This window comes from Aulonocara sp. 'chitande type north' Nkhata Bay, linkage group LG19, assembly GCF_057382095.1.
Source record: "Aulonocara sp. 'chitande type north' Nkhata Bay isolate Kocher_YH1m ecotype deep benthic linkage group LG19, A_spYH_male_GT1.1, whole genome shotgun sequence".
Taxonomy (NCBI): Eukaryota; Metazoa; Chordata; class Actinopteri; order Cichliformes; family Cichlidae; genus Aulonocara; species Aulonocara sp. 'chitande type north' Nkhata Bay.
The window spans coordinates 24,837,949-24,862,544 of record NC_141362.1 but is presented as its reverse complement, the minus strand read 5'-3'; the positions used below and the strand labels follow the sequence as shown (position 1 = coordinate 24,862,544).

At 40.7% G+C, this 24,596-nt stretch overlaps 1 protein-coding gene across 2 annotated transcripts in view; it reads left to right on the top strand.

Annotated features, from left to right (window-relative positions):
- dph6 (diphthamine biosynthesis 6) overlaps nucleotides 1–23,962 on the top strand; it is a 56,464-nt gene extending 32,502 nt beyond the window's left edge. Inside the window, exons 13-15 of one of the 2 annotated variants that reach the window (XM_086274973.1) lie at nucleotides 13,513–13,761; nucleotides 18,273–18,660; nucleotides 22,460–23,962. In XM_086274973.1, coding sequence (XP_086131099.1) covers nucleotides 13,513–13,761; nucleotides 18,273–18,660; nucleotides 22,460–22,578 — 756 coding nt within the window. In that variant the 3' untranslated portion in view covers nucleotides 22,579–23,962. Of the gene's footprint in view, nucleotides 1–13,512; nucleotides 13,762–17,705; nucleotides 18,228–18,272; nucleotides 18,661–22,459 lie in introns of those variants that run through there. The other variant, XM_086274974.1, reaches the window with a different exon arrangement.
- Nucleotides 23,963–24,596: the final 634 nt, after the last annotated feature.

Here is a 24,596-nt window from a genome sequence, read left to right as displayed (position 1 = left end):
TTGCTGTCTTGTTTGTCAGGGATCTAATGAAAATTTAGCTGTCATTTGTTTTAGACGCAATTTACATCATCTAATTAAGATATAAGAAATTTCAGTCTTTTACTACAGCAATCAATTCATTAAGACAAAGAATGTTTCTCAGTTGGAAAATATCAAAACAAATTTTCTCATTACAATGAAAGACGAGTAATGGAATGCTTTTATGAAAGCTTTTAGGCAATTCTTTTGGAGTGACATAAAAGAAGCAGGAGGCGGGGGAAGGAGCACAAGTCTGTTTTTAGTTGGCTATGTTCCATGTTTTACACAGAAATGCATTACTAATAATAATAGATTACGCTTATTAGTTGCCAGATGGATCAAATTGGTCCATCATTCACTAAAGTCAGAGTTAGCAACAGGGGTCTCTTACTTGCAAGATCTGTTTAAATTAATGCTGGCCGTTCAGTCACATTCACTTCTGAGCAACATTTACTGCGGCACGTACGATACCCAAACCATGTCTGAACAGACAAACTATCAGCTGGATGGTTGTTAAACATCTCCTCTTTCCAGTTAAGGTAAGTGGCTCACCCCTGGGATATTTGCTGGGACATTATTCTCACTGATCAGATTCGGCGAGGTACGTTTGGGGAGTTGACTGCGCTAGCCTCAGGTTGCTGGTGAGCACTAACCCCTTGCCTCATTCCCCTAATTGTGAGTGACAGTCAATATTGTAGAAGATTGTCATGCACAAGCCCACGATAGGATTTGCATTGGATTTTGAGAATTGTCAAAGTGGACCGTGAGGCATCAGGAGGGAAGTGTATCTGACGCTGCCAATTAGTATCAAAGGGAGGAGTGTGTTGAGGCAGGCGGTAGAATTTGAATAATCTTCTTACAGGAGCATGAATGTCTAAAAACAAAGAGCTGAACTTTGTTTGGCCCTTTTGATGAAGAGCTGAGAGGTCAGGCTGAGTCAAAGTCAGACTGGGCCACCCGTGCTGGACAAAAGAGAAAATTGCTCTGCTTGTTTAAAGCTTCAGTTTAATTACATTGAATACAAGTTAAATAACAAACATTGCTTTAAGTCTGTTTAACATAATTGACATTGTAGATGGAGAGGAAACACAATATGAAAGAACTCTGAATGAAATGTGACAAATGTCTCCAAACACAACTGAAAATAGACTTTGTGGTTTCACGGTAAGCAGCTGAAACTGCTGACACACAATAAACAAAAATATGTGTATATGTTCTTTGCAGCTTCAACAGAAAATTAACAGTAGATAAATGTACACAAATAAGTAAATAAAGACTGGCAAACGGTAAAAATGTGGGTACGTTTTATGGGTGTCACTCTGAATTTTTCACTCGTGTAAAGGAGCCGGCATGCAAAATTCAGCAGGCCCCTACCACATCAAATATGCCCCCACCTACCGAAACTTCCTCAGCCTACATCCAGAGACTACATCTACCTCAATTACCACAGAAGAGTAATTAGCCAAAAACCAGTGTGTGTGCACGCATCTGCGTTCAGGGAGGTATTCATGCAGCACGAACAGATTAATTAGGACATTTAACTTCATTTCTAATACAACAAAATTAATCCCATAAAAAATGAGGGATCTCGGAGGAGGTGCCTGTCAGCATCTGACGCTTCTCCCCTGTTTGCCATAATCTATTAAAACCTTGCTTTTATCTCACCTCTCCCCTGTCATACTTTATGGATTTTTTCATAAACATGGCCCATACTTCATAAATGTCTCAATTTTCTAGTCTATTAACATTACTTCAAAAGCGCTTGATAAAAGAGGAGGGCATGCGTGAAATAATGCACCAATAATATGAAAACGCTGGAGGCTAGAACAGTAGGGGCGGCTCTCCAGCTTGAATGCTCAGACAATGCAAGGGATGTTATCAACTTTAATAAAAGAACAAATGATCACTTCCAACTAAGGAGGAGGGAAGATGAACCGGCGAGGGGGGAAACGGGTTGGGCCAGGAGGGGAACAGTTGTCGAGTAATTGAGTCGATGAAAAATGAGGTCTTGAAGGCTCAGTGGTTTCAGCAGTCGTGAGATTGAAGGCTAGTTGAAGCTGCGGTGTTCTTTAGCGCATGTAGTTACTTGCTCCTAAGTTGCAGAAGAGGATGTTAACACAGATTTGTTTGTTTTTTATCTTTTTATTTCACTGAGAATAAGCACAGGGAGAATAGGCTGCTTGTTTCCTTTCCTGAATTATGTGCAATGAATTGAACCTTTGTCTTTCTATTCTCAAAGGTTTTAACTGACAGTTAAGCTTCACCTCAGAGCGTTTCCCAAACAATCATTGATTCAGTCCCTGTCTCTATGCATCACCCAAGTCTGTCTATGTAGGCTTTAGTTATCCTACCCTAACACCAGGGTCAACTGTCTGCACTTGAATTGGACACACACAAAACACAATGATCAAACCCGGTAAGACCTTACCACAGTGGCATGTCGGCTGTATGCCCTGAGGCCGAGTCTTACAAGGACACACACAGACACACACACACCTGTGTGCTCTTTGCGATAGGCTCTGTCTGAGTGACAAGGTAAACTGGTTTGGTCATTAAAAAAAGTCACAGCTGACTCAATGTAATACACTCATGATTGACAGGATAGGTACACAGCAGTCATGCTAAACTCAGCAAGATGCAAATATAAATATATATACATATACATATATATATATATATATATATATATATATATATATATATATACACATATATATATATATATATATATATATATATACATATATATATATATATATATATATATATATATATATGTATGTATGTATGTATGTATGTATATATATATATATATATATGTATATATATGTATGTATGCAAAGGCAAGCAAAATAAACACCCGAGCGTACACGCATCATCTCAAACCAACAGTAAATGTACACCTAACAAATGTTGTCATATATTTACTTGCATACAGACAACATATACACATAATCTCTCCTATATTACAGAAACAGGACTTCCTTTGCCTCCCCAAATATAATCCTGAGGAATATATCCGCTTTGAAATATGGTTCATAGTTTCGTCTAGGGACCGTGCTGGAGCTACTGCACGGGGAATGTACATTTTTGCCTCTAAATGTCTACACTTATATGTGACAGGTCAAAGGAGATTACCTTTTTAATCTGATGAAGAGGCAGTTTTATGTGAAGCGCTACACAGCAGCAAGGGTAATTATATTCTTTCCAGCCCTATCCTCCCTGGACCTTTTCCCCCCTTTCTCTCCTGCTGTGATTGTGTGGAGGCTGACCTACCGTGGCAGTAGTCATTTCCAGAAGGCATGACGTCCTTTGCTACATTATCCTATGCTGCTGCTGCTGCTGCAGCACTATGTGGGTACAGGCTGGTATCAGCTTGTACCAGGCGAGGACAGGGGAAGGACTGGATCTGTCAGAATACATCGGCTCTCATGCGGTCGCATTTGCCGGCGCTGTGCCTCTGCTTCGGCCCCTGCCACACTCCCACTCATTAATGGGCCCAGCCATGACAACTGATCCTAATTGCCTTTGAACAGCTCTTCATGTATTATTGGTGCCTGACTGCCTTGGTCCATGTCAACAAGCCATGGGAAGCAGGGACAGCATTGCCACAGTTATCGTCTCTCTTTTTTTCCCCTTATATATGTACATAGTATACAGACAAGGATGCCAATATATTAATATAAGTATTTACACATTGTGTAAGTGTGTCTTTACACACAATTAAATATTAAAGCTACAAAGACCTTGATTCCCCCAAGAAATTGAGTTGTGTCTCTAGTGGATAGCATCTACAAAAGTCAGTCATCTTTGTAGTTTTACAAATATATATATATATATATATATATAACATTTGGGGGTTTGTATGTAGGGAATGCACTAGAATATTTAATGATATGTAGATTAATGTAATCAGTTGTGGTGTATGAATATGATTACACTTGATAAATAGTAGTCTCTGCTTTTTAATTTGAGAGAACCACATGGTACGTGTGTGTGTGTGTGTGTGTGTGTGTGTGTGTGTGTGTGTGTGTGTGTGTGTGTGTTTGTCTGTTTGCTATTTCTGTATGTGTTTGTGTGTGTATGTGAATGCATCCTTGTTTGCTTCTCACTTTGTCACTGCTGATGAGCAGTGGAGGGGTGAATGGTTCAGAGACATCAAGAAGGCATCTGAAAAGCGTCATGTAAAGATCCCACCACCGCAGACATCTGCCAAGACACTCGCGCTATTACAATTGCAATCACAAACACTCAGTCAAAACACATCAATTATTTGTAGTCCCATGTGTGAATTATTACCCCATATCCAACTATTTACTTCGCATTTCACCCATCTATTTGAATACAGAAAAAGGAGAGGTGGGATGGCTTAGCTTTTTATTTGTGGAATGAAATAACTGAATACCAAATGCATAGATAAAAAGCATGGCAGCGTGTCCTGTCCACTTCCATCACTGTCTGAGAGAGGAGAGACGTATGACCATCCCATTACTATGGTAACTAGCCACTCTTTTCAGAGCTGCCCGGGTGTGTTTCTTCCCCCAGCAGTGACGAGAGGGCATAGCTGACGGGGCCTACACACACTCGCACATGCAAACACACAGATTGGGAGGGTCTGGAAGACGCTTTTCTTGTGAAATCTACATGTGTGGCAAATCTAGACAGAACAATACAGTGACCAACACGCATACATGCTAGTGTGGTGACATGCAGACAGTAATAAGTAACAGCATTAGGAATTGTAACCCACCGCCTTGTCAACAATTTATTCTTACCCAAAGTCTTTAAAGCCAAACAGTCAGCTCAGAAACATTAATTGAATCTAACTCTCACTGATGATTGAATTCAATATTGGAAAGAGTTTAATACAGCTGCCATTATACGCTATTTCTATATTTGTTATGCCTGTGTTTCAGCTATTCCACAAGTTCAACATATTAAACATGGCTGTAAGTGACTAGCTTAGAAATGAGTATTGCATCTTTTTAATTTTACACCCTCACTCTATCATAAATTTCACATAGAGCAGTTCTTGTAAGTAGTAGCTTCAAACCTGGGTTATTCATTTTTCAAAATGCCATTGTCATCAAAGTATGCTTTGCTGAGGTAAAAGTACTGCAGATGAATAATATACTGCCTCCTCTTTTTGGCATGTGTCAGCATGTTTACTTTTATTGTGTTTTTTCTTCTAATTTTTCCTATAGAAATGTTATGAAAGAGAATGTCAGGCACTGTGTGTATCGGTAATATATGATGAATTTGAGATGTTCATTTAATATAATATAGACTGCACAATGTCTTCTGCATGCCAAAATGCATTGAGCTAAATTTGATGCACTCACACAGCTGTTAATTTTCTTCTAGGTTTTTCACCTAGGATTTGGTGCATTTTACGAACCATGCTTTTTTATATTTTCCTATAGTGTTATATTATTATACAATACTCATACTGTAGGAATAATACATGATAGTTTATTATTTGACGTTATCCATCCTTGTGCCCTTTTTTACTAAAATATTTTTTCATCTTTGTGATTTTGATTTGTTCCTCTTTATATTATTAATGTCACGTTGCAGCTATGTTGGCGTTTCATTGATAAAATGAAAAAATACAAAGTGGAATCAAGTGAATGTTAAAAATATATTTTCCTCGTATTGTTTCTTTTTTTTTGTTTTGTTTTTTAAATCCACGATCCTGCAATTCACCAGTTGTATTTGTGGCTTGTTTCTGTGAATATTTTAACTTGGTCAAAAAAAAGAAAGAAAGAAATGAAACGAAAATCCACGGAGACTCTGATGCTGTCTGGTCAGAATGTCCGTGCTTTGACTGGACTTTATACAGTATCTGCGCCATGGCTGATGTGCCAGCTGCCTTTTTAATGCAGTCATACTGCCATCTGTTGAGATGAAGAAGGAATACATTTCATTTGCTCTGCGCTGCAGTTTCTCTATCATATTTCTGTCAGCTAGTCTTCTTATTTTAAATGTTTAATTTGTTGTTTATTTTTCCACACTAAGCTACACATTGTGTCCACTGCAAAAAATTAATTTTCTAGAGGATAGACAAGACAGGATGTGTGTATGTGTATGGACTTTTCTCGCTCGATTAGCAGCTTCATTTTGCTGCGACACAGAATGATTGATTCAGCCTGTGTCATGCAGAATAGACATTTCACACCGTGGTCCTGTGCTGGTTATACCTCATATACACTCACACACAGACTTGTTTAACTTCACTACTCCTGACAGTTACACTTTAACGGCTATAGCATTTTATTTTGACATAATTCTTCTGTGGCCAGGTTAAGTTGACGCTTCTCTTACCAGCCAGACTAAGAAATGTTGCTTCACGGAAAAGAAAAATATGAAAAGACAGAAGAGACGAGGTGGTCGCAGCTGGGGAGGGAGAAAGAACGGGGGATGAGGGTTGTAGTTTCAGCATCATTCAGTCAGACAACATGCCCCTCAGCTGAAACAGCGAGACCCTCCCCGATTCTCTCGAATTAGGGAGATTAGCGGGAAAGCGCATAATGCAGGATGATGGAATTTGTCATAATTTGCATTGTCCTGGAAAGATTCGGCTTGATAGAGCGATGCATGGAGAGGCTTGTCATGTCCCACGGGCAGGTCATAGAGGAAGCTTGGCAGAAATGATTTTTGCGATATGTGCATCAGTCGTAAAAGCCTCACAACCAATTTGTCAAAAAATGTGAGGTCGGGACAGTTGAAGGCAGCAGGGCATTTTGCCTAACGCAATGAAAACCCATGCCCCTCCATCACTCTTCATTTTCAACCCAACTCTGGTGTGGCACAGTAGTCTGAAGCAGCACACAATTATATTACATCAGTTTGAAGTATTTGTTATGTTTATTTGATCGTATTTCTTAAATTTAACATCATTTTAGCAGCAATAAATGTGTCCAGCAAAACACAACACAACACATATTTTATTTTATTTTTTTAAGTTTACATTTTTTATGACGGGGAAAGATGCATTTACTTTTTTTGTTTTGTCTTTTGTTTATGCCTGTTGACGTTCCAGTGTGTGTCCCTTGGAATCCAGCAGTCAAGCTCCTCTGACCTTGGTTATAGTACTGACTGGCAGCTCCTGACCAGCATTAAGTTGACTAGAGCTGGCATGGCAGTGTTACTCTTCCACAAGGTTCATTGTGTATGGAGTAGGCATGTCGAGGGCAGACATAACAGACAGAAAATAAAAATACAGATGAGCTTAGTGAGGGTGGGGGGCTGGGGAATAGCCAGTGCCCCTCAGACTGACCACACATTGCTTCAACACTGGGTCATTATACTTGCGTAATATTGCATATTTTGCTAAAATTGTCACTGTGTCTTCAACATATGTTTATGGATTGCTTTCAAAATAAATGTTTCATTTTAGACCTGAGAGCACGCATTCAGAAATGCCTCTTCTTTGTGCAATTTATATGGCTATTTATGTCGCAGTTTAAGTAACACTGATGTCGTCTGACAGTTGAGCATACAGGGGTTAGGCTCAAACTGGAACACAAACAGGATGACAAAAATAAAGAGAGTGGAAAAAAGAGGAGGGAATAAAAAAAAGGCAAATATCTTTTCCCCTTCCCATGAAGCCTTAAATGAGAAGACTAACATGGTGAAAGATTTGGGAGAAGGGAGAAAGGTTGTGGTTCTCCTGAAAGGTTTGTATTTTCGAAATGAGGTGTCAGAAGAGGCAGGATTTCCTCAGGGCGTGGCACAACACGAGCCCATTTCTTATCATTTCCCACTCCCAGACGTGATCTGCTTTGAATTCACTAATGCTGAAAGAACCCCACTGACTTGAAGCCAGTTTGAGATGAAATCACAGCACACATCCCTGACAAACTGCCATCCACCACACAAGGATTAAACGGTTGTTGCATATCAAATCTGCGCCAACAAGCAGGAATAATATATGCACTTAAATACATTCAACAAAACTTCAAAACTTCAACCTCAGTTTTTGATCCCCAGATTTTGAACTATTTTGAGCTATTTGCCAACCCTAAAGTATTCAAGAAAAGAAGAAAATTACCAAAGAAAAATTTGTCACATTAAAAATGCTCCATATGGGATTAAAAGTAAACCAAAGAATTTTCCAATAAAAGTGTTTTTTATAACTTATACATCAATTTAGGGTTTCAAATAACATTTAATCGCAGTATTGTGGGTTTACATGTGGTCTAGTGCTTCTTACACATCATACAATTTTACCATTTTATTCTGTTCCATTTTCCAGCTTTCAAAAATCGTCATAAGTCCTGTGCAATGTAACGCTTCAACAATGAACAAGTTGCCTTTTACTTACTCTTACTCCGTGGTTAGTCTTCACTATATAAAAAACATGCAACAGCATTTTAACAAATTAAATTTCCCAAATATTAGTTACATTTTGCATTTAATTACTGACAGTGTAGCTGATATAGTACTGCCATTGCCCCATTAGCTTTGTTATATGTCCTTGGATAAAGGAAAAGTTACACCATATTAATCTAACCTATTTTACACATTTTGTATTATCATTTTCCTAGTTAAATTATGCATGAGGTCTCAATGGGGAGAAATGTGACCATTAGCATATCTGATAGGAGTGGTGGAGCAGTTTTCCACCTCTCTGTCCTTGGAACCAGGCAGAAAAGCCTGACTGTTCATCAATACCAGGTCATTTTATCCAGGCCTGCCTAGTTCATCTATACCATTCCAAGGCTCTGCTAATGACACTTGGAGATGTCTTCAACGGGATGGGGGCCCAGAGGGCTTCGACACCGATGTGAATATAGTCTAGCACTGTCTGGTCATCTCTGGAAACCCTTTGACACAAACTGCAATTAGAAACACCTCAGACACACCAGTCTGAAACGAGACACTGTTAAGGACTGGGAGTGGACACAGCCAGGCGCTTCCTGAGTACATTTACATACGTTCTACTGTCTGCGCCTCTCAGAGAGGGAAAAAATGTCTTTGAATTTGGTGACCTTTGGATGTGTCATTGGGTTCATTAGAAGAATCACATTGTTTTTACCGTGGAATAAAGGTCAGTAAAGTACAGCACAAAAACACAAATTAGTTGGAAAATGTTTTATCTTCTCAGTTGTTCGGTAAATTGGAAGCACGGATCGTTCAAGAAGGGTTTTTTTAAGTTTGATGTTTTGTTATTATAGCTGTGTAAATCTCAGTTATTGTTACATAATGAAAAATGTCTCAACATGGTTGTTTAAACTAATGATGCGTGTTATTCTCAAACATTGGTAAATGAAGAAATAAATAAAACCAGCTCGGAACCAACTGACTAATATTAAATCAACTTTCAGTCAACCTTATTTTGGCAATACATAGCTAATATTATTTGATATTTAAATAAAATGAACCAACGTGGACATATAGCATTGATTCACTGTGAAGACTGGAAGATAGCACTTTCTCCCTTTTCTCTGCGGGCCATTTAGATCACTAAGGCTAGCATTTGAAAAATACTTACCTTGTTATAGAAAGTTTAATGTCATATGCAATTGTTTGACCCTTATGAATATTAAAGGATCCCATCTCTGGCCTATTAAAAATGCATGTGGCATTGTGGTTGTTGATCACGTTTAGAACACCCATGCAAATTGGACTGTCTTCCTGTCAAGGCCTAAGATGAATAATGTAGTTGTGTTGTATATTCAGGGACACACCATTGACAGTCAATTAACAAGTTTGATTGGTGTGTGAACTCATTCTTTTGAACTGTTAATTTTATGTAAATAGTATTCGCTCTCCCTTCTCTGCTGTCTCTCTCCCATCCAGGTTCAACACAGAAATATGTTCCCCCACCACCACAAACCCCCCAGATCCCCAGTTTCACCTCCCACTAAGAGTAACCAGAGTGGGATCCTTAATAATTGATCATCACACACCTGCTAGGGAGCAGCTATGGGAGTCTGCCTTTAACAGCCAAGGGACCCCATGCTAGACCCTTTTGATATTCAAATTGACAAATTGTAGCTGGCCTTTATGAATTTAGAAAGAAGTGAGGTCTTTTCATAGGGGATGAGCTTGTTAAAAGATTCTGGCCACCCATCCAACCTGATGGAGCTCTTCTTTGTTGGAGTGGATATGATGGCATTTGATGGCTCATAAATGGAACGCCAATGACAATTTGTTGTTGATGTGTGGGAATCTGGCTTTTATGTTAGCCAGTCACAGTAACGCTGGCTCTTGGGTAGATCATTGTAGCAGGTAAGTGATCCGGTGATTGATCCAAATGCTTGAAAGCACTGGAGGCCTTATCTCCCCTCTCTTTGCCCCCTCACTCGCTCACATTGCTTGCATTTGTCTTCTCTCCATCTCTTGTCACTGTTCCAGTAATTTGCAGCAGCAGAGATGGAAGCAAAAGATTCATCAGAGCTGAAAAGTGAGGCCAGGAGTTGTGATTCATGGAAGGCACATTTGATTATGGAAATAGCCATGATTGCGTCTGACCTCTAAATGGCTATGTAGCATGTTGTCCTGTTAGTGTTTTAAATGGAATTTCTAAATGGTACACGGCCTGCTTCAGGTTTTCAAGATTAAATAAAGTGCCATCTGTGCGGACCAATTAGAAGTGAATCCTACAAGAAAAAGTTTAGTTTGAATTGCAGTGAGTGTGGAGGAGAAGAACTTTAGGGGTTGTCCAATCTCAAAGAGCCCTTCGTAGACAAATTACAGGTTCGTTTTTCATTAGGGCTGTCTACTGTACTACACTAGCTGATTTACATGCTTCATCGTAAAAAAAAACCTCTCTCCTGTGCTGCAGATGGCTGCAATGCAACTGCTCGTTCTTCAACAGTTCCTCAACATAATAGTAACACAGATTATTCTTTAAAACCCCAAACTAAAAGCTTCTTTGTCTGTGGGTTTGATCAAATTGACCTGTGAGACTTCATTTGAGATGTGTTTGGGCGGTGTGAGAGCATGAGACCAACCGTAAAAACATGTCTCGCTACCCAAAAACATGTGAGCTGGCAACCGTCTGCACATGTGATGTAGATAACTAACAGAGGAAAAGCCTCGGCCACCAATCCAGCAGTTCACCATTTTTTTCATTTGGAAGATAGTAACATAACACACTAAAGCAGCCACCGAAAGCGTGAAAGAAGACCTTTAAATATGACTTTTAGTTCATGCTTACCCTGGTAATCTTGCAGTTAAATACATGACCCCCAAGTAGGTCTTTGCAAATTAGTAGAATACCTTGTTTTGGGCTGCTACTCCCTGGAGATCCGGATCCTTCAGAGTAATGCTATTTTCATCTTATCATCGGCATTTATTTGCATTGACCATCAGCCAGTGTCCAGCACTAATGCCATCCAGTCTCGAGCACTGGTGAGCTACAAGGTCTCTAAAGACCTGACCTCCTTAATGCCGCTCCTCAGCCCTATTCGTCTCTCTGCATTAAACAGATAGATTTTTTTCAGGTTTCATTATGCAAGGAGCTTATTTCTAACAGAGGTATTAAAAGAAAATTGAGCTTATTAAGTTAATTATGCTTATAAATAACACTGGTGCCACTGAGATATATTGGCAGACCTCTCACTAAAAAACAGCTTGTTTAAGAACTGTGAAATGAGAATGGTTGGTGATAAGATGCTGAAAATGGGGGGGCATAACTTGTTAATTAATTCACTGCTAATCAAACATGCTTATAATTAATGTTAATCTGATTATAGCACCTTTTTCAGTATTGTACTTTTTTAGAGAAATAAAACAACTTTTTGAATTGGACTGATTGCACGTCTTAAACACTGCTTATTTTTATGTTTCCATTGTCTCTGCTGGGATTTTGATTTTGAGATCATGAATCATAGTTGTGTTGTGGGTAGCACTAGCACCTCACAGCAATCGTGGGTTCAAATCCATCCCAGGGACCTCTATAGTCGTTGGGGCTCCGCTAGTCATGAATTCTTGTTAGGATGAACCCATACTGCTTCGATAATGTTTAGATTCGGGGTCTGGGGAGGTCAATCCATGACTGATGTTGTTCCATTCTGTGTTTTCCTATCCACGTTCTTTGCGTGGATAGAAAAACAAATGCTTAAAAAAGAAGCTGTTGCCAATTAGATGCTTTCCAGATGTTGTACCTCTTTACTGACCTCCTCCATACATGTTGATGATAATTTCATCCGTCCACCCATCCATCCATGCAGGGTACACCGTGTGCAGATTACCATTCTCTCACAGAGCTAATACAGAGAGACAGACAACCATTTATACTCTCATTCACACCTATGGACATGTAGTTAAACCCATTAACTGCCTTAGGTTTCATCGAGCAGTGACCTCTGGGTTTGCCAAGTGGTTTGAATGAGAACTAACAGGGACATGGTTCTCATCTGAAAAGGGTAAAGTGCCTTGTTGAGTTTTGGGAAGAACCTCAAGTTGTGGAGTTCAATTGTCTTGGACACAAAGTGAATGGGGAGATGGATGATTTATCTCAATTTCTGCAATTGCTGTATCGTTTTGGAAAAAGAGAAGTGAGTCTGTATGTTAAGGCAGGGAATTTACTGGTCACTTTACATTCATTCTCTCTGCTAATAGTTAAAAAAAGGCTTCCTTAAAAGGGTGTCTATCACTGTTCTTCCATATGAAGGGGGTTCTGGCATCTAGGATGCCACCTGGACAGCATTTAGGTGAGGTGTTTTGGGCATGTTCAATCAAGAGGAGACTCAGACGATGGATCAAGGACACGCTGGATATTCTGAGATTATGTTTCTTGGCTGACTTAAGAACGCCACATTATCTCAGCAGAGGAGCTGGAGGCAGGGACCAGAGAAAAGTGAATTTCTACTTGGTTTGCTCCTCCATTACCTGGACCCAGATTAACTGTGCAAGATAGATGGATCCAGTGGATTGCTAGGTTAGACTATGGCAGGCATCGGCAACCTTCAGCTTCAAAAGAGCAGTTTTAGCTCCTCCTACCAAGCAGCAGGAGAAATTTTTTAATTTGTTTGTCTTTTATTACAATTTTGCTAATAAAATAGATATTGTTATCAGTTAATTTGAAGCAAACTCTGACACCATATATCCCCACTGTTTCTGGTGCTCAGCAGTGACTCCTGTCAGGTGGCTGGTGCTAGAAATGCTCTGCTCCTTCTTAGTTTTTATATGTGAGATCAAGATACTAAATCCACAGAAAGATAATATGCTACAATTATTAAAACATCTAAAAATGCAACTGTATCTATTGAACCAATCCCTTACGTGAAACATAATAAAAACTAAGATTTATTTTCTTTTTAATCCATGGATATCACATTTTGTGGCTAATGTTCCATCAGATTCTAGCATGCACCCTGCTGATTTCTCAGTATGCTTAAATTTATCTGCATCACTCCACCTATTGATAATATCTGTCCACACACAGCCTTCAATATGCCCAGCTAACATAGTGGGTTGTTAATGCTTAGTCTGGGTTTTTACCATACCATTGTAACATTTTTCCTTATATTTCTTCTCCAGATCAATGACGTGGTGTTCTGTTCTGGCCAAATTGCTTTGGTACCCTGTAAAATGGAGTTGGTAAAAGCTGCCACCTACACCCAGGCTCACTTGTCCTTCAGCCATATGAAGAAGGTTCTGGAAGCTGTGATTGGCAGCTTGACTCTGGCTCATGTTGTCCAGGCCCATTGCTACACTACAAGGCACCAAGACATCCAGATCATCCGTGCCGTCTGGGAGAGCATGCTGAGAGCCACAGAAGGAGAGAAGGTCAGTCACTCTGGAGTGAGATTTTTATTTGTAAAATTTATGCCAGAGCAATGTCTGACTGTTTTATCATGGATGCAGAGGAAATATTGATCATACTTATAAAATGTTACACCCACATAAGATGAACACATGTTTAATGGATTACAAGACAGTGGGATCCATGCATCAATGAATAAGTAAAAGAAGAGAAACTTGATTTGGTATCCAAGTTTTTCAGAGAGGCCTTTCAGAATTGTGGTTTATAGTTGTGAAATAAGGCAAGATTTCTCGCCCCTCTTTGCCCCCTTGAGACCCAAGCCGCTGCTACTGATATTTACCAGTGAGTGCACTCATGAAAAGTTGATGATGTGGGAAACGCTGGTGTCTTTGATAATGTGGAGCTTGGCACAGAAGCAGATGTCTTCCTCAGAGCCTCCCTAATCCTTTGCCCCCACACACCATTTTGGAGCTCCGTTCAACTCTCAGAGCAGCTTATCTCCCTCCTTACCCCTCTTTCCTGCCACCTCCCTCCATCCTTCCCTTCATTCTACCGCCAAGGCTTACAACGCCGCTCCATACATCTAATAGGGGCTCCAGTCTCCCTTGGCAGCCCTTCTCCTCCCACAGTAATCTCTCTAGCCATGGGAATAGGGCCTTAGGGAGAAATGCAGGAGCCCACCTCCAACATGTGGCTTGGTGGAGTGGCGAACACTGTTAAAGAGTGGATAGAGAATGTCAACATCATGTCAGTTAACAGTATTTAGTAGTATACCAGAATATAAAATTCCAAATATTATTTAAATCCTGCAGTCGTGTATATATAAAACTAGAAATTTCTGAATTCTAAAATATAAACATGTCATATAGATAAGTCTAGTATAGTGATTAGGTTAGTGTTGTTCTGCTTGTCCTTGTAACTCACATTGGAATAGAATTTTAAAGCATTGACAGTGTAGTGGAAATTTGAAGTACTGAGTGAGTCATTCACATAATAACAGGGCTAACTGAGGACAATGCTTTGGGGGGCAACCGGACTAGGTTCATATCAGAGGTCACTGAAGATGTACAACTCCATCCATCTGGTCTCCTTCCAAGCAATGTGTCAGAACAATGAAAATATTCATTCAACTGACCTGGGATTGCTACCAGGAGACCACATTTTAATTTCAACTGACTCCAAATTAAACAACAGTACTTGACAGATCAGGGTGCCTCACCTATAAGCAGGGTGCTGGGTTACTAGCCTAACTCTGTGCTCTATCACCTTTTGTCTTTGGTCTAGCTTTTGACATGTCATCTTCCCTTGACCCCTACACTTTGCTCTCTGTGCTGTAGATTTATAACACACAGCAGAAGAAATACAGGGAACACACGAAAGAACAAAGACAAGTGCTTAAATTATGAGTAGCTATAAGTTAGTGACTTATTAAACCAAATTTATAAAGCCTTTTCAAAACAAAGCTCAAAATAGTTTTAGGGGAAAAGGATACAGATGATATGTAAATATATGCATCTCACTAGCAAAAAAAATAATAACAACATGCTGTGTGAGGTTAAAAACTGTTAAGATATTACACTTAAAAAATAGTTAGAAAAACATGTGTTGGATTATGTGGTCTTATTCTTTTATATGCAAAGATATAAAGGCCCAGCAGACCTGTGAAGTGCAATTTTATAATATTAAGAAACACCAGTGCCTAGTGTGTTTGTGAAGCTAAAGGGCCATGTTGTTGTTGTGCGTTGATAATTTCTCTAATCAGGTGGATGAAGAAGCTTGCAGGGTTAATTGGGAGCATACTGGAGTCGCTACAAGTGTGAAATTGTATTTACGGTGCATTAAACCACAAAGAGCCTGTTTGTCTGTGTGCATGTGTGTGCAGAAGGGTTGATGAACAGGGAGATGTTGATGTGATAAGTCAATAAATGTTAAACAGACATCCCTTTGTTTAGCAGCAATAGCTTCTGAAAGCATGGCAGCTTTCAATTGTTGTTGTTTTTCTCTTTTTTTGTCTATTAAGGTTTAAATGGAACTTTATTTGCACATGCACAAACGTCGAGTTATTTTGCAAAAGACGAGACGTTCTTAAAGAAATGTTTGGTTTTGAAATTTGGAAATAAAACGCTGAATTTGCAGTGTACAAAGTTTCTTTTTTGTACACCACAGTAAACATGCTTACTACGGGAGATTTAAGGAACTGTGGCCTCTGCTGTGATTTTGAAATACCCTCATATTCTTCCACTTTTCGCCTCACTGACATGGCCCTGTGTGTTTCATTTACAAAAACAGTCTGATGAGCTTCAGAGTGGAATCTTGAGAAAAGAAGAGTGAATGAGGGAGTGAATGGGAAGGGATATTATAGCAGACTGACAGCACTACAGTAAGTGCTGAGGCATAGAACCACATGCTGAAGGCATCCTGCTGGGCAGGAAATGTAGGGGAACTGGCTAAGCAGAGCAAGTCCCATCAGCTCCCTGCTGTTCCCCGCCTTTACACCACTTCCTTATTACCGTGTTTACCGTTCGGCTTTCACGCCTCTTGGCCCTTCAACCCTGCACACGCTCCAGGCACATGGACGTGAGTTAGAGGGAGGAAAGTGGGGAGAAAGAAAACAAACATAAGGAGAAGCAGGTCACACCCCATCAGTGTGGAGAGCTGAGCGCAGCAGATTCAGACTATATGCTTTTACCTGCTGCCTACAGAGAGAGCACAGGGGGAGTGTTTGCCTGCCCTGGAAATGAATTGGCATGAAGTAATGAGCGTGCTAAGTGGCTTGCGTATAGCAGAATTGAACCATCTACACGCAGCCACCTGTCAGCCTGCCCCACTTGCCTCTCCAGCACTCAGCTCCACCATATATCAAATTAGATTTTTTATTAGTTTAATGTCATTAATAACCTCTCCCCAGGTAGACGTGAGTTCTTCCCCTCTCAGTCCACTGCAAGAGAAGCATGATCCGCATCCACAGATCATACACACAAATGCAGAAACATACACAATTTTGCGATTTAAACACATTTACAGAACCGCTGAATAAACATCCCATGAATTCTAACATTGTGGTACATCGATTACAAAAAGGCAAAATGAAGTAGATGTAACATTAACAGACAGCTCTAACAGAAAGTCAGCAACTCTGCTGCGACAATAATGTCCTGCCAGAGGCTAGAGCACTGCGCTGAAGTCCCTTGTAGACAGTCGGTGGGGTATAGCATCTTAGCATTCAAGGCCCCGCAGGGTGGCCTTTAAGCCTGGCTGAGCAAGACCCCTCTGTCCTGTCATTCTTCTCTTCAGTTTCAGCTCTCAGTCCTCTGTTCAATCACTATTGACAAGTGGAGAACCAGTTCCCTCTAGGAAAATACCTAGCCTGAGCCAGAAGTGCTAATATAACATTTATCAAAGCATAGGACACGTATGTGTGGTGTCACTTTGTCTGACATGCTAAGAGGCTTGAGATCACATGGTAATTGTTCTGCTTCTCCTTCTGAGATTGTTATTGTTGATCACTGCAAGCTAGCGCTCTTCAAAATCAGTAAAGAGTAGCGAAATCTTAACCTAACCTCTTTACACACACTCATTGTGGACACCTGCATTTTTCATGTTTTTTTTCTTCTTTTTCTAACTCTCCAAGTCAAGAGGTTAGCTGTTGATACACAATTAAGCATTTGCTGAAGTTTTATCTGAAGGTAAGTGCTACTTCAGTGAATGTGGCGGTTTGGGTCATGACAGGTTTGTCTGCTGAAGGGACAAAGAGGCCGCCATGTGGCTTGTCAATGATTTCTTCTTTTTGTGAGTGAATATCAAAATAAAATGTAAGTAACCTGTTATTATTCTGCACTTACGAAGTGGGGTGTAAGTGGATGAAAATTGATCCAGCAAATTGAAAGGGGGGGGGGTTAAGTGTTTTTGCCCTATCGACTCTGACTGAAATGACGGTTATATAAAACACTCATTTCTCTCCCATTAGCAGATGAAGCCACAGCCAAGTATTATTAGAGGGCCACATTGTAGCACTGCTCCAAGACATTTTGTTAGTGCTAATGGCCCTCAGTCCAGAGGAGGGGGGAAAAAAGGAGAAATTTTGGCCCTGCAGTTAAATTGGAGGCCATTTCTCTCTAAATGCGTGCGGTGAAACTGCCGTCACATGTTGTGGATGATCTTCCTAGAAAGGTGAGAAGTCATTTTGATAGGACCTGCCATGTCAGTGCATGAAGCTCAAATGAATGCATTTATGTGTTTTATTCATGGTGGCTGCAAGCACGATGGATTCTTTCTGAATTGTTTGTACACTATCATTACCAAGGGTCACCTCCCAGTCTCACATTAATTGATAGTCTGTCAGTCTTTCAAGTAAAAAGCCTGTCCTACTGCCGTGTGGTAGCATTTGGGATAATGCTGATGGAGTAGTGTTTTTGTTCCAAAGACGCAGCGTGAAACTCAGCAGGAGGGCCATACATTTGATTGTAGTGCGTAACACAACATAGTATATAATTTGCCACCCAATTCATTTCAGTACCATCTGTCTACATTGCAGGACTTGTTGTGGGACTCTGCGATCAGACGTGTGCCGTTATTGGTCGTTGTGGTACCTGCCTTGCCCAAGGGTGCAGCCGTTGAGCTTCATGCAACTGCAGTTCGTGACGATCCCACCCAAAGGACTTCCTGTCACGTGACTACAAAGATAGCCTGTGGATCTATAGAGTGTTACACTCTACTGTCTGCTGACAGCCATAGTGCTTCGCTTTCACTTTCCCTGGCTGTCCATGGTGATAACTTGGAGGCCACTGATGTAAAGCATGTAACAGAAGAAGTTGGCACTGCATTCAGGAAAGCCACAAAGAAGATGGATGCTAAGCTGGTGCCACAGTGTGCTAGGGTGTTCTTCAAGTGCAGCCACTCACTGGCACAGCAGATTGTTAAAGGTATGTCACGGGCTTCACTTGTAACATTACACACACACACATACGTGCATTTAAAGTGATCCAATATGTGCGCCCATTAAGAGGATTTATCCTAAATAGGCTGCTTTGTTAGAAGGAACACGTGTGAGATATACTGCTCTTCTGAGTTAAGCTGCACATCACTGTATTAATGAAAACAAAGTGACTCGCTGTCTCTCTCTGCGCTCTTGTTTCAAAGAAAGTTTGAGCTGACACTGGTTAAGTCAACATAAAGTATTGAAGGAAACCGTCTCTCCTGAGGATCTCAACTCCTTCCTGTGTTTAATTATTATAACTCATTTGTTGTGTCTGCACTGTGTACAGTAACCCAAGCAGCTGGCAGTCTTTTGTCATCATTACACTTTCATACGCTGCCATATTGTCGTCCCAGGATTCTAGGTTCTTGTCAAGACAAACGTGGAGCGGTATTTGTTTTATCCTGAGAGATGTTCTCTCGGAGGGAAAAAGGGCGATGAGCACATCGATCACATAGGCTCAGTTGTCAAGTCATCTCTGAAGCAGTTAATTAACATTTTTGAGTTTGTGCCAAACCAGCCATCTTACTGTCACTTTTAGCTTTGACATAACTCATCACTTTGAGGATGTGAAATTACAGTTACCAGAAATGAATGAGAAAAAGGTTGCTCTGTTGAGAATACGTCTTGATATATGTGTGCCAGCCAAGCAGAGCTGTTTGTTTTTTTACCTAATTATATAATTGCTACTGAACATTGTTTCATGATATACAACTCTTTCCATTTGTTTCTTGTGTCATCCACAACAAAAGGAAAAGCTTGTTTTTCCAGATTTTGTTGTTTTAATAGAAACTGTTAGCCGTGTTACCGGGTCATTTGTGAACTGGAGCAAGCTCAACCTAGATATTTACCCTTGACATGTTTGTTTCTTTGATTATGGACCGCACACACTGCTTTCCTCAAACCATTTACTGACTCATCATTGAGGTAGAATTTGCTCCCGTACAGCACATGCACAACTAAGCCCTGGAAGCTTACCCGTGGGCTTTTTTATGGGTCACAGCCTGTGCTCATTGGGTGATGAATCCAAAAAGTCAAAGGAGGAAAAGTAACACCTCTGGCGCAAGCAGTCACAGTGCTGCAACTGCCGCTGACAGCGGGCAGACAGACACCACTGGAGCAAAATGTGACTGCACACCCCCTCCTTTCTTTGGTTGCGTTAGGATTCACAGTTGATAGACATGACATATGGTTCGAATGAAACCTTTAAACATCTTGTCTCAACTTGTTACTTACGATAGAAAGGTTCCTTCAAAGACAGAACCTCACAACTCAAGAAAATAAATCTTTCTTTTTGATGGACCTAAATAGTCTTATTTTACAACAAAAGAAAAAAATATATAATTAGAAACAAATCCGTTATTTTGCATAATGAGTAACAGAAATTGAATAAAATAAAATGTAGGTAATTTAACAATGTAAGCCTCAGCAGAACTGACAAGAGCTACAGCTGGGCGCGGTAATTCTCTGTGGGTTCATTTTTACAAGAAAACTTTCACATTACAAGAAGTCATGTGGTTTGGCGTTAGCATAGAAAGATTGCTAAAGAGAGGTGTGCAAGCCTTGTGCTCCTCCGGTTCCTCGGCTTCTCTCTTTATTCTCTTCGGACTAAATAAACAATTTTCATGAGCCAACACTTGCTAATTACCACCTCGTTTACCGGTTAATTTGACCAGTTTGGAAGTCAGTGTAGCACAGCTAAAAACCACTGGCTCTGGGCCTTAGCCACGGCTTAAAAGCCCCACAACCCCAGCAGGCATTATCCATTCCACACAGGAAGACCCCTTTTCTTTCCTCCCCACCACAGCCTTCACTGACACCCCTCCTTCTATTCACTTAGGCTTACAATATTTATGTATTAATCGCTTCAAACAAAATGGCTGTTAATGTTTAGCATAAAAGGGTGTTGTGGGCATTAGTAATGTTTTGGTTTTGAAAACAGCCTTTTCAGCTCCCTGTGTGTTTGCTGTGAAGCAGAATAATGACTGGTCCTCTTGGGTAGATGGTTTAGTCTCATCTTATGCTAATTTGATGGCTTTTTGAATCTTACAGCTTCTGTCCACCGAGCCTCACAATGAGGCTCCCCATGTAGCCCCCAAAAGGGGGGCGGGGGGCTAAGAGACCAGGGGAAGGGGATTGGGTATATGATGGGAAGTACTCATCGGACTTTGCGTGAATTTTACAGAAGCTTTTATAGGGACAGGAGGAAAGAGGCACTCTCTCTTTGCTCACTTTTTATCTAAAAAGACCAAAAAAAAAAATCCCCACAAAAAATTGCGTGGTCATTCATGTCACCTTCACCCCCCTCCTGCCTTCCATCCATGCATGTCTGTGCACACAGACACTGAAAGTGACTCTCAAAGAGAGAGCACAATTATTTCCTATCCATTGGTACAAAGATTAAAACATCCTGACATAAAACAGGCTTAGCGCACAAGGTGTGATGAAGGGTATGTTTCTTCTCTTAATAAAACCATCCCCTGTCTGTGATCGCCATAGCTCATTCAGTTGTCAGCTTGCCATCTCTAGAGGATCCCGCTTCCCAGGGTGTGCCACATGCTCTGATAACACATATTTAGGCTTTTAATGCCCCCCCACACAAAAGGCCTATGTTCAGTGGGGGCATTTTAAGCTGTAGTGCATATTAGCTAATTAGGGTGTGTGGGCTCTTTGTAAGGATGTCTGACATGCTGTGTGTGTTTCAAATGAAAGAGAATGGGGATTATTAAATAGTGCAGAACTATTGTAACCTCTGTGTCCTGATTTCTCTTTTTAGAAGTTCATACAGATGTCACAGAGTACTATATAGTACTAGTAGATGTTATTAAAAGAGCACTAGTTTGTTTTTGACCACTCTGATTGAAGGTAAATTTTAAAAAAATTTTTATTTTTGCCAAATATAATTGCTAATGTAACATAAGTAAGGTCTGTGATGCTACACTTACGACAGCGTGGTTCCCAGATGTTTAATTCTACGACCTTGCTGGATTGTAGTGACCACACCCAAGACTCATCCGACGTGCTGCTAAATTAGAAGAAATAAGGCAGGACAGTCAACCATGAGACAGGAACACTTGTGATCAATTAGTGCACAGAGCAGATGAGGGAAGGACCAAAATCCCAGCTGGCTACTGCTACATAGACAGGCTGTCATCAAGAACAGCCTCTGAGACACTCAAAGAATTCTCACATGTCCACTGTTCATCTGTAGCCACACACAAACGCACGCGCACACACACATACACATGCTCTAACAACATGTCTCAGCTCCAGCGAAGCTGAGTGACAGCCCCAACACAGTTTCCTAATATCCCCACTCAACAAGAGTAAAGGATGCAGTCCACTAGATACCCCCAACAAGCTGCTCAATTGTCCAAAAGGGCAAATTGAGACCCCTTTAGCCCCCTGTAGGCCGCATGTGTCTGTGTATGTGTTTGGTCATATGTGTCTCAAAATTTGGGAGGGGTAGCCTAGAGATCAGTCCTTGCTTGACCATATGCTTGCACTGCAGGAAGGTGAATGAAGTGGGGGTGGGCAGCTGCAATCTGCCAAGTATTTAAGAATGCCAATAATTTGTAAATGGGCCGTGTTCCCTGGTCGAAGGGTAAATGTAGCCTCTGTCCTGGGACACCCCCAGTGGGGCATCTACATGAGAACATAATGTTCAACTCCTGCGAAAGTTTTAATGAAACTAATGCTTTTCTTGTCCTCACCCTTTTACCCACCTCCCCAAATCTACTTTTCAGGACTTGAGGAAACTTTAAGAAGCTCAGTAGCAGAGTCCAGTCCATCCATAGCACTGGTTCCAGTCCTGGACTTGCCTGACTCCCAGATCTTCCACCTGTCCTGCTGGCTCAGTTTATAGAATCTCAGCCAGAGTCAACAGCCAGACTGAAGCCATACACAGCTCTGGAATTTAGTGGAGCTTTTCTGGAGGAAGACACTGACAGACTAACACCTAATGACTTACAACAAGACATCAGTGAATGTGGAAAAAGAAAAACGGCGTAACTGCTCATTAATGTTTGACTGTTTTTTTTGTTTTACAGCTCGTTGTTGAAAAGCAAAGCCGTATGCGCCTGCAAGTGGTTTTAACAGTGTGTGGTTTTGAGGATGTTTTTAGTCCACTTCAGACACCAGAATGAAGGCCGGTAATCCCCTTTGTCCTCCACTGGAGACATAGACTGCAACAGCTGTTATTCTACCTCTGAGACAAAGCGTATGGAACTTCCACAACCTAAAGCTGCGTGCCAAACAACAAGAGACTGGAGTTTGCAAAAGGAGACACTGGTAGTGTCTCATTCCATGTAGCGATAAACTGTATCCTCTGATATGTCATTGCTTCTGGTAGAATTTCTTTAAGCACACTAGCTAACAGCCCTCATAAAGGCCACAGCTGAAACCATCTGCTCCACTGCAAACCTATAGATTTACTGTGCGACTGGCTTGTGGCTGTTTTAAGTGCATTAGAATGAGGTGAGAGTTTTTCTCTGTCTCTCGTGCTCTGTGAGATTCAAGGTGTGTTATTATTGTGTAATAGGCAATCAGCACCAAGCACCTGAAAAGATTAGGCCTCTTTATGTTTTCTGTTGATTCTAAGGCTGCCTGGTTAATAGGAGAAAGACGCTACCACACACAGCTGCAGGGCATGTGTGTGTCCTGTGAACGTAAAAGTGTGTGTATAATTGGTGCGGGGGGTTGTCAGTGGACACAGTGTGACAATGCGCAAAGAAAATAACACCATTAACCATTGCTCCTGGAGCTTTTCTTTTCTCAAAGATCATGAACTGTATTGATAATTTGAGTTGGAATACATCTTCACTCCAGCTATTCTCTTCATCGCACATGTGATGGCGGTGGAGTTGAGTGGGCTTATCGATCTTCACCCAACCCATCACGGCGCTGTTTTGATTGTTGTTATCAAAAATTGAACAACAGAGGGGGCCAATAGAGCCTGAAGAATTTTATTGAAGGTTGAAAAAACACAAACAAGCAATTATTCATGAGAGCGAGCCAATCCCCCATAAATACAGAGCGTTTAACTTTCACCTGGTTTTTAAAGGGCCCAACGTCAGGGAATTTTTTTACCTGTCAAATGTGTATCAGTGTTGTTGTTTTTTTTTGTACGCTGATTTTTGTGAGTCAAGTAAATAGCTGTAAATGTCATCCACAAATCTTTCGCTGTATTTTAATGTTGTCCATAAATCTTTAAATATACAAATCTGAATAAAAACAGAGCCAAAGAAGTCTTTCCTATGTCATTTTCCTTTTTTTTTTTAAATATGTGAATTCCAAGCAACATGCTACCAAATCTGTGCTAAACAAACTTGCATGCTCAGCAGTTTTCTGTTTATTGCTTTACAAAGGATATTGAGAAATGTAATTTTATTGTGCTTTGAATCCTCTTTTTGATTGTGAAACAGCGACAGTACAAGGAATTCCCATGAAACAAACTGTTAAAATTCAAGAGTCAGCTTCTCAGTAAATACAGAGGAGCAGAGCCACTGAAATTCTTTGCACGACTACAACTTGTCAATCACGCGCCAAGCATTACATTTCGTCTTTCAGTGGGAATGTTCTCACAGAGACACAGACGAAGCGGCAAGTATATCATCACAAGCCAATGCGATGGCCTATGGCAGACGCACTTCTTTGTGTCCTTACCACTGTGGTGCCTCACAAAATGAATACAGACAGGGTGACATTTATTTTTCAAGAGTGTTTTGTCAAATGTACATTTTCTACCAAGCTGACCTGCAACCATTCTACCAACAAACTGGCTGTTGTGGCTAATATTGTCCTTTGTGCGCAGTGTACCAGCCTCGGGCCCTTGTCATTGTGGCCTTGCACATGGACTTTAACTGTGTGTTTCTTCCTCTAGGC